The 10374-nt window shown below is 45.4% G+C and overlaps 2 protein-coding genes across 2 annotated transcripts; both read right to left on the bottom strand.

The window, feature by feature from the left end:
• Window positions 1-660: 660 nt before the first annotated feature.
• LOC136550480 (calcium/calmodulin-dependent serine/threonine-protein kinase 1-like) lies at window positions 661-6166 on the bottom strand. The gene is made up of 11 exons (XM_066542059.1): window positions 5109-6166; window positions 3329-3459; window positions 3015-3056; window positions 2817-2925; window positions 2509-2587; window positions 2113-2409; window positions 1906-2018; window positions 1635-1742; window positions 1484-1546; window positions 1226-1393; window positions 661-1130 (listed from the first exon to the last, which is right to left on the bottom strand). Exons 1-11 carry the CDS (start codon window positions 5637-5639, stop codon window positions 993-995), a joined length of 1779 nt encoding a protein of 592 aa, XP_066398156.1. The 5' UTR covers window positions 5640-6166; the 3' UTR covers window positions 661-992.
• A 913-nt stretch (window positions 6167-7079) lies between these two features.
• On the bottom strand, window positions 7080-9393 carry LOC136549182 (uncharacterized). The gene is made up of 4 exons (XM_066540452.1): window positions 9253-9393; window positions 8427-9039; window positions 7725-7873; window positions 7080-7658 (listed from the first exon to the last, which is right to left on the bottom strand). Exons 1-4 carry the CDS (start codon window positions 9391-9393, stop codon window positions 7080-7082), a joined length of 1482 nt encoding a protein of 493 aa, XP_066396549.1.
• Window positions 9394-10374: the final 981 nt, after the last annotated feature.

Here is a 10374-nt window from a genome sequence, read left to right on the forward strand (position 1 = left end):
AAAAAACACCAAGACGGTTTCACCAGTTTATGTGCCGCCTGCTCTCCAAGTACAGTAGGACACCAACACTGAACTGTGCCTGTCCGTCCGTTGCAAGCGTCATCAGGTTTTACAGTACCATACAAATACATCCAAACAGGAAAGCAAACAAAGCTCTAGCCATGGGCCATTCAATCCGATCGAAGCTGCGTGTCTTGTCCATTTCACATGCATGGTACCACATGCCAAACGCCCAGCCGATTCCGGCTATATAATGTGAGGTTTTTCCTATTTACTACGTGGTAGTTTGACTGTCTCTAGCACGGTAAGAGGTTGGGTGCCCGGCCGTGTGGTCCTCCTACGGCTGTCAGTGGCGCTCCACCGCCGGCCGGACCTGCTCCGCCGTACGTCCGTTCAGGACCAGCGCCGTGCTCCCTCCCAAACCGCGCTGCCAATGGCGACACCGCTGCATTCACGGCATCGTACTCGTACACACCAAGAGAAAGTACACGTACAGCGCCTGCGTCGTCGTCGCCTTGAACAGAGCGAGCATTCCAGTAACGCATTGCAAACTCTGCAATAACGCGCTGCGACGTTCATGTTCTCTGATGATGCAGACAAAGGAGAGCTAGACGCAGCTACAGCCGCAGGCATTGGCAAATGAAAAAAACAGCAGTCGCAAATCTTTGGGACCTTCCATCATATTCATTTTTTCCTATCCTCATCTGTACACTCGTCTACACAACAGCTTACTTCAGTACAACAACAACGATGACGTCATCAATCCACGTGGCAAGGGATGGGGTACAAGTGGTATATAAGGCACAAGCATCAGGCCTTTTGTTGCCTTACTCTTACTACACAGGATTATCAGGCATTTCTCTTCATCATTGCATTGGGTTTCAGGCCGTCCACCCTCCAGCCACCCTTGAATAGAACACACACGCACGGCCATCGGTCATCTCCTTGGTTGATGGATATGGTTATGGATATGCAGGGATGGATGGTGTATGCTAGGCCTTTGGGATCGAGCGCGACGAAACCCCGTGCAAGAGCTTTATGAATCCCAGGAAGCTCAGCTTCCCGTCAGCGTGTCTGATCCAGTCTTGGAGGACAACGTGAAGAGGCACTGATGGGCCAAGTCCGAGCTCCTGGCAAACCAGAGATATGAACATGAGCGATGTTCAGTAACATCTAATATCATGCCATGCATGGCCACCAATTCTCTGAACAGATGGAATCATACCGATGCAAGTTCTTCGATCACAATAGGCCGGTTTCCTTCCTTGTCAAACAGCTCATACGCGCGCCTCGCGTGCTGTTCCCAGGTCTCCAAGGCTTCCATCTGGTAAACACTGATGGCAGAAGCAGCAAACTCTTCAAAATCCAATTTTCTGTACTGAAGAGTGCACACCTGGTAATGTGACAAGCAGGGTAAGTGGTTTAGGTTATCTCATATACCAACACTAAAGCAAATACTAGAGGGTAGTCCAGGGTGGCTTACGGTGTTGACAAAATCAACAACCCTAGAGTCCTTCATTGCATCTGTGGAGTTCTTCACTAGAGCCTGAATGTTCCATTTACCTTTCAGCAATTACATGGTGAAAGAGAAAAAAAAAAATAGTGAACTACAAAAGATAAAATGAATTACTAACCGATTTCAGATTTTGCAATGAGATATAACCATTCTTGTTTGGGCCCAGCAATTCAAACTGCTCCCTTACATAAAAGAGTTGGTTCGTCGTCAGCGTCTTGGCTAGGGCCTGCAAAATTCACAGAAATAATTAGCAGTATACAATTTACTAAGCTGTGTATCCATAAGCTCAAAAAAATAAGCTCAAGGTATGCAAAGGGAACATTCATCTACAGACCAAAAAAGAATCCTAGTTCCTAGACATACTTTCTAAAGTTTGATTATATGCATACCCTCAAAGCAGACTTCCGCAGTGAAGACGAACTGATGTAAGCTCTCATTATCTTATAGATTATCATATCCAAAGGAACTTTCACTTGTTGAGCATTACGGATCCATGGATGACCTGCAGTTATCATTTATTTGAGCAAAGCGTTAAGCATCTTCACAGCAGGATAGCAGCGTGCAACAATGCAATGCAAAGCTAATCTTGCACTTACTGAGAGCTTGTGCGGCCGTCATTCTCTTGCGGTAATCCTTATTTAGAAGCCTTTTTACAAAATCTTTAGCTTCAGCTGTGAGAGTGGGCCATGGGGCCTCATCAAAACTCGGTTCCGCCTTCAAGACAGCTCGAAAGATTCCTGACTCCGTGCGTGCCCAGAAAGGCCGACTCCCGCATAGTAAGATGTAGGCAATTACTCCAATGCTCCACATATCTGCCTCAGTGCCATAAGATCTGTGGAGCACCTCTGGAGCAACATAGTATGCACTTCCAACAATGTCGTTTAGTCTTTCATCTGCAGAACATAATGATGGCATTATGACCCACTGCAGTTATTTAATCTGGCAGGGATAAATAGTACACATGTATCCTCATGTAACTAAATAAGACCAACCTGGCTTCACAAAGTCAGACAAGCCAAAATCTATGACCTTCAAGGGAGAGTTTTCTTCCTTTGAAGAGAAAAGGAAATTCTGAAAAAGGGATGAACAAATACATAAATCACCATACATGAGAGAGAAAGAACTGCATTGACTAAGCAATATTAGTATTATGGAAAGAATAAGAAATATACAGGAAAAACATCATAATAATTATGGTATCCAGTGGCAGTTTACGTTCAGTACCAGTGTAGCATAAATAAAATTCCAGGTTAATGATAAGAATATCGCAACAAGTTGTCAAAGTTTCCTAGCAACATACCTCTGGTTTCAGATCACGATGAACAACACCTTGAAGATGGCAAAATGATACAACACTCAAAATTTGTACCATAACGACCTTTGCATCCTCTTCAGAGTACTTTCCACCTCTGCAAGGAAAGAAAATTCAAATCATAACCCTAGCAGAATAAATCCTTAGAGTTGTTGAAAATTATTTCAATGTTGACTCTATAGGTACCTAGCCAATATCTTGTCCAGCAGTTCACCTCCTTTACATAATCTGAAACATAAGGAAACAGCTGACTTAGGTTCAAGATGATCAAGTAACCAGAATTGCATGTGTGCATAGTAATATTAACCGGCATGATGACAGTGGGCCAAAATGACTGGTCTGTGACCCAACAATCCATCAAGAGGATCTACATCTATGGAAAATGTCTCTGAAGTCTAAACCTACCAATATATACAAGAACGAGAGCTTCGACTAATGAACACAATAACAAGTGAGTACAGAAAAAAGCATTCGGTTTTAAAAAAAGGGTGCAAACTTACTCCATAACTATATACACGTTATCTTCATCCTCGAAAGCATCGTAGAACTGCACTAGGTTACTGTGGCCTGTCAAAGAACTCAATATTCTCACTTCTCTTCTCACATCTTCAATGGCAATAGCTGTTGTCATCTGACAGAAAATTTATTGAGTGAGAATGTTGAAATTCTTGAGCTTAAATATGGGATCACACAATTGCGGAAAACAATTAATGGTAAACAGACAACCCAACCATGAAGATAACCTACACATAAAGTACATAGGAGATAATCATTTTGATGTGATTACGCAAATGAATTAGCAGTTGGAGAATGCAACTAACAGTCTAAGAGACAAGAGAGAAAAATATTCCTCTTCAATGATGATAGCAACATGTGTCAACCGAAAAACAAGACTTGGCTTACATATGCAGATCTCAAAGCACAAATAATGGTCTCAAGCAACCTATCCAACAACCAATACTGTTCAGCTCAATATTACTACAACTGTGCACTGCACAGATAATAAGTGATCAATTATAGATACCACGAACTAATAAAATGCCTCATGCTGGCATCAATCCTGGAAGACACCAAATAACCAAAAAGAATAAATCAAAGTGCAAACCATTCAAAATCCCTAAAGAAAAAAAAGTGATCTTATCAGTGTCGTTCGACTTCACTTGCTTCCCATATCAATGATTTTGTTGCACTCATTTTCTACAAAGAATGAAACAAAAACCGGTGTTGCTGCCATCCTATGACTGACAAACAACACGAGAACATGGAATGTGAGTAGCTGTGTGTGGGGCATTACAGCATTACATATGCAGCAGGAGGACTGCCAGCTTTGCTCATAAAAGCACCGGTCTGGCCGGGGATACTGAACCTCTACAGGGTCTTAATTGAATGACCCCTCGTATAATTGCAGGGAGGCGCATAATGAGTGAACTCTTCAAGGGGAATTAAAGCATCGAGCTGTGATTCAACAGCTCTGCTCCCTTTTGACCTACAGATCTATCCAAGGGGATCATGTGCTTCTTCCACCTGTGGATGCAACATGAGGGAAGATTGGAAGAAGATGGTTGGTCACGGTAGGAGGAGGGAAGATGGCAGGTCTCGGCAGGAGGCAGCTGATGGCGCCATGAGCATAACATGAAGACAATCAATGCAGGAAGCAAGTCCACATCCAGATGGAGGAGGCTCGTCCCCTGTGATGGAGCTACACATGAATGTCATACCGGGCGACGAGGTCACCCTGCCACCAGCTATCACGAGCACCCCGGGAGCTATTAGAAACCGAAGGGTTCGTAAAGTTGCCTCCTTTCCATTAATCAGTTACTAAGCGTGCTTAACCCAGCTTGATTAGTAACGTTCTACCAAATTTGTGACGGCACATATCCATCCAGCTTTGATCAAGTCCCTAATTCTACTGCTTGAAGCAGCAGCGTGACGAAACCGAACTAGGATCCAAGACCATAAGCATGGAGGTGAAAAAATACAGAATCCAAATGCTGAGTCTTGGTCAACACTTAGAGAACTGCACACGAATTAAAAAGTCTGGATCTTGACGACAAAACTGAGCATAGCAGCATGGTGTAGACATGCTGGAATCCAACCACGCAGGAATCTGACAAAAAATTGTTCAAACATGCAAAATGCAACTGGACGGGGACAACAACAAAGAATGTAATGTGCAGAGACGTTCTTCAATGACCAAATGATACAAACAGCTCGAGAACGGGACATGACAATGGGCAATGGCATGAACCATGAAGATGAGTGCGTGCGTGTGTGTCGAACCTTGGCCTTGGGGATGACCTTGACGGCGACGTCCTGGCCCTTGTGCTCGCCCTTCTTGGCCTTGGCGGAGCACGTGTAGCCGAAGTGGCCGCGGCCGACCTCCTCGCCGAGGTCGTACTTGGCGAAGAAGTGTTTTGAGAAGCCGAAGCTCTTGTCCAGGCCGAGCTCCGGCTCGCCGCCCTCGGGGATGGACGCCTCGTTGGGCTTGACCGAGCCGTGCCGCCGCGCAAGGAGAGCGCGGATGTGCTTGGCGGGCGACGGCGGTGGGAACGGGCGCTTGAACCCGCCGCGCGCCGGCGTGGACGCGACGCTCGAGTTCGCCGGCGAGCCCTTGTAGCTGGACGGCGGGAGCGGGCTGGGCAGGTAGAACGGGAACTTGGGCTGCTTCGGCGTGCCTGGCTTCGCCACGGGCGCCGCCGCCGACGGCGAGGTCGCCCCGTCCCCGCCGTCGCCCGCGCCGGAGGCTACGTGGGGATCCTCCTCCGCCTCGGCCTCCGGGATTTGCGTCGGCTTGCCATGGCAGAGCCCCATGGACCGGATCAAGAGCTGGAGGAGGGCTGTAGCTCAACGACGCCCAATTGAAGCAAAATTTCCTTCCTCCAAGAAACCAGGCAGCGGTGGGTCAGAGCGGCATCTTCAATTCAACAGCCCGAGAAATCGACCAGAACCGGTCGCAAGGGACCCCCATGGCCTCCAAATTCTTTCCTTGGACTTGTAACAAGAGCCGCCAATACCAGAAAAGCAAGGAACCTCCTTGACGCGAAGATCTCGGCCGAAAATTTGGAACTCCCAAGAAGAGAGAAACCAGGCCAAAATCCTTCCCTTGCAGTGGCCACGCACAGAGCGCAAGCGCAGCGAAATGCCAGGGGAAGAGGATATGGGGAAGGATGGATCAGGCTCTCTATCGCGGACAGCGCAAGAACTGCTCTCTGTCGCGGACAGCGCAAGAACTTATTCCTTGATTCCCGAAGTGACCAAACAATTGGAAAAGCTGGAGGCTTTGAGCGAAAGGCTCGGATCAGAGCGGAACCGGGGCGGCACAAAAAGAAAGAGCCTTCTACCTGTCGCTAGGTAGCGTGCCCTGCGTAGCTCGAACAAGTAATATTTTATACTAAAAATACATGATATTACGATAAGAGAGTAATATTGTAAAAATTAAATATCAACGTTAAAGTAATATTTAATCTAAAAAGCAAAGTTTATGAATTTAACATAGTCATGGAATACGCGGCGTCGTGGACTCGCCGACTCTACTTTATAGACATTTTCGTGATGTGGCTAAGATAATATTTTATATTGGCAGAAAGAAATCTCCGATATCTATTTCTTTCGTGCTCACAAACTTATGACCTTGGTGCAACAATGGAAAATATAAAGGAGCTATCCTCGTAAATGCGCGGAACCAACACCACTATGATCGTGCCATCCCACGACCACTGGTATGGTGTTGTTTAGCACTATTGTTTACTATTATCGCTAACTTAGCTTCGTTGGTTTTATTCAAGTAATTTATGTTTGTAATTATGCAGGTGCTAATTCGGTTGATCCCACATTGGCACATGAGAAAAGTGGGAAAAATCGACAAAACTCATGGTTTTGAGAACATACACGCGTAATAGTTATGAATGGTTACAAAATGAAACATTATGAACAAAACACTCAAAGTGTCATTTTTATAACAATAATATAACACATGTTCAATTTTTATTATGTCATCACACAAGTATATATACAACATCTTCGTGTAGAGTCTGATAAACCATTTAAAAATACCTAGGAACAACAACAAATATGGCATTAGTGAGATATTATTTATACAATATAAATTGAATGGAAAAAATGCATAGTATGCGTTAGCAATGTTCTGTTACCTCGCCTATGGCGTTAGAACCTCCTTAAATACAATATTCTTTGTGAAAGTTCCATCCGCTATTGGGGTCTTCTTATCCTTATCTTTTTTATTTGACGCATTTATATTTTTCCCTCGACATTCTTTTTAGCATTTTTCTTCTCTATCTTTTTGGCCTCCTCCTCTTGTGCCTCCGCATCAGGCGAGAGGGCAAGGATCTTAATATTGGTTTTTGACGTGGCTCTAGACATCGCAACGTACAACTGACCGTGAGAGAACACCGGTGCGGGTAGGTACACACCCACGTTCGGGATAGTTTGGCCTTGTGACTTATTGACCGTCATGGCAAAGCTCAGCCTGATAGGAAATTGCTTCCTCTTAAACTGGAACGGGAACATCTCGTCATCAGGCGGGCATAGCGATATTCGAGGAAGGAATACCCGCTTCCCCGCATGCTGCCCCACCACGATTTCAGCGTTGATTGTATTTCTTCGGAACCCCCGCACCACCAGCCTTGTACCGTTGCATGGCCCATTGGCAGGGTCAATATTCCTAAGCAATATGACAGGACACCCGAGCTTGAGCTTCAAGACGTGTGGAGGTAGCCCGTTGGGGGTCAAACTGTTAAGGAACTCCGATGGATAGTAGTTATGTGGATCATCTACCGCAGAGTCAAAACTGTGATACACCGTCTCGCCGCCCTAGAACATATCAATCATTTTTATATTGATCATATCCACCCAATCATTACGTGTAGATAAAATCACTCTGGTGGTGATGTAGACTTTGTCCGCCATATTTGCATTTAGATCTGCAAAGATGATGTCGATCAATGTATGAAGATCTTTCTCGGCATCTCCAGAGTATGGGACACATATCTCGTTTGGAATACGTACATTGTCATCTCCGTTAACCTCTTCCGTTCCACCACCAATGCGCAATAGATAATATGCAAACTACGGGTCACTCTGAGGCCTCAAGTTGTGGACGAGCTTTAGGTGGCGCATGGATTCCTAAAGATATGACCTTCGTAGAGAAGCACCGACTATTTGAGCTTTGGATCCTTTCCGCACAACAGGGAGGACCTGTCTAAAATCCCCACCAAGGACAACAGTCTTTCCACCAAACAGTAGGTTTGACCGGCCCATTATATCCCGTAGGCTGTTGTCTAGTGCTTCCACATTTTGCCTCTTTGTCATCGATGTCTCGTCCCAAATTATGAGAGCTGCTTGCTGCGGCAACTTGGAGTACCACTCTGTTTTGTGAAGCTACAACAACCACCCTCTTGAAGAGTGGGGGTATCTTGAAACGCGAGTGGGCCGTCCTCCCGCCTAGCATTATGGCTGCTGCAACTCTAGATGTAGTTGTAGCCACGGCAAGCTTGTCCTAGCTGTGTAGTTTTGTGAGAAGTGCCCTATACAAAAATGTCTTTCCGATCTCGCCAGGTCCATCCACAAAGAACAACCCACCTTGTTTGCTGCAGATAGCGGCCATTATCTCATCATAGGCAGACCTTTGCTCGGCGTTGAGTGAGTCGCACAATAGCACATCTTCAGGATTCTGCTCGACGCTAGCTTCCTCAAATATCTCACGAGAAATATGGCTAGCATCGTCGTATGAGTGATCAATATCTAGAAGAGGAAATGACCTTATGTCCTTCCCCATATATTGCAGCATGTTTCTAATGTCTATCAAAACCATTTGTTGCACTAGATCCGGGGATGGATGATTGGGGTTGTAGTCCTCTGACATTGTATCGTAGTATTTTTTCCACAACCCCGTCACATCATGTGGCTCACAGAATACCAATATTGTTGCAAATAGCCTCCGTAGAGAGGAAGGCATCTGGAATAAAGTAGCTTCAGTTAGACATTCATCCAGTGTATTGTCTTCTTCGATTAGACCCCTCCTTTCTACAACTTCATGGAATGAAGGTAGTAGCATGCCATCAACCGTCCTCAGATGTTTGTATGAGGTAGAACCAGCAATATTGTTCAAGAGAACACAAAGAAAGTAACGTTCTCCCTTAGCAGGATGAGCTGAGATGACTCTTCCAACTTGAAAAACAGAGTTTTTCCTTTTCTGCCAGAATTTACCATCAGACTGCCAGGTAAAATGCTCTGGGAAGTCCCGATACAAGATTCAACGGGCTTCCTCATGATGCCTGTTTGCATCGAAGTATGCTGTCAGCATTGACTCTTCTACACCTGGCCTATTAACGATCTGTTCGACCTTATCCCGTTTATGAAATGCCACCATGTGCATGTCGGGTAGATGAAGCTGCAGCTACTGTACTAGTGGATGGTTCTTGCTCAAGTCAAAGCCATATATCCTCCATAGTGCTTCTGGAGGTGTCACCCACCGAGCATCTCTATACTGCTTGATCTCATCAATGTTCCCTTTCTTGTCTGCTTTGTCGGTCTCCCTCATCACCATCGATGCCCTGTCATGTCCCTTGTATATGTATTTAAATAGATACTTTACTGATTTAATGCTCCCACAGGCCTCAACATTGATATGGCAGTTGAAGGTATGTAGCAGGCAAGGGTTGTAAGGCATGACCCATTGATTGTCTAGGTAATGGCCTCAAACTTTTATTGTGCGGCCATCATTGCATCGCCGATAGATGGGGTACGAATCCTTTCCCTATGATGTTGCCTCATATAATGTAATGGAAACGGGGATCCTGATCTTTCGTTAGGTAGAGGTAACTATCGTTGTGGCGGAGAATGACACACCGATCCGGCTTTAGATCGAAAGATCGAACCCTGCAATCTTAGCACCACAACTTCTCTAGTTATCAACCAAGTCACGAACCAGGTTGACCTTACCAAGAAGGCTAATCCATGCCTGTGCAATGAAGAACACAAGAAAGAACAAGAAAGAACACAACCAAATTGCAGATGAATGATTAATCTCATGAAGTTGGGGTCTCACAAACCGATGAATGGCAAAACTGTTCTTGACAGAATAATCTAAGCAAAATCCAAACCCTAATGGAGGGGCAGTGGTTGTTTATGAAGACTCTAGGGTCATGCAAGACCCCTGGACATGCCCCTAATGGGCCCAAACTCAATACATGGTCCAACGGACCAAAATACGGTGTCGCAGCACCCTGCCAGATTCTGAACGCTAACTTATGACCATGATTTCCATTGATTTCGAATAGCTTTTGATGTGAAACCACTTGGATTAGCTTCCTTATCAAATTAGCTTTCCATCCATATGTGAATCATCGAAAACGGAGTCCGGATGCATCCTGGGTGACCAGTTTACGGCAGACTGGTCCTAGAGGTCGAGGCAGACTCGAAATCATGTTGGATCGGGCCTTCGGTTCCTGTTAGACGTTCTTGCTGGTCATCTTTGCCTCCAACACATCCTCTAGGTTCTTCATGACCCTCTTCATTGTTCCTAAGC

Source organism: Miscanthus floridulus, chromosome 4, assembly GCF_019320115.1.
Source record: "Miscanthus floridulus cultivar M001 chromosome 4, ASM1932011v1, whole genome shotgun sequence".
NCBI classification, from domain to species: domain Eukaryota; kingdom Viridiplantae; phylum Streptophyta; class Magnoliopsida; order Poales; family Poaceae; genus Miscanthus; species Miscanthus floridulus.

Coding starts and splice junctions, on each gene's coding strand:
- LOC136550480 (XM_066542059.1), bottom strand. CDS start 5,639: ATGGGGCTCTGCCATGGCAAGCCGACGCAAATCCCGGAGGCCGAGGCG. Junction 2,588..2,816: donor ATCGTGATCTGAAACCAGAG/GTATGTTGCTAG, acceptor TCCCTTTTTCAG/AATTTCCTTTTCTCTTCAAA. Junction 2,410..2,508: donor GTCTGACTTTGTGAAGCCAG/GTTGGTCTTATT, acceptor TATGTTCTGCAG/ATGAAAGACTAAACGACATT.
- LOC136549182 (XM_066540452.1), bottom strand. CDS start 9,393: ATGGTGATGAGGGAGACCGACAAAGCAGACAAGAAAGGGAACATTGAT. Junction 7,874..8,426: donor CGCTATCTGCAGCAAACAAG/GTGGGTTGTTCT, acceptor GTGGAACGGAAG/AGGTTAACGGAGATGACAAT. Junction 7,659..7,724: donor AAGTCTACATCACCACCAGA/GTGATTTTATCT, acceptor GATATGTTCTAG/GGCGGCGAGACGGTGTATCA.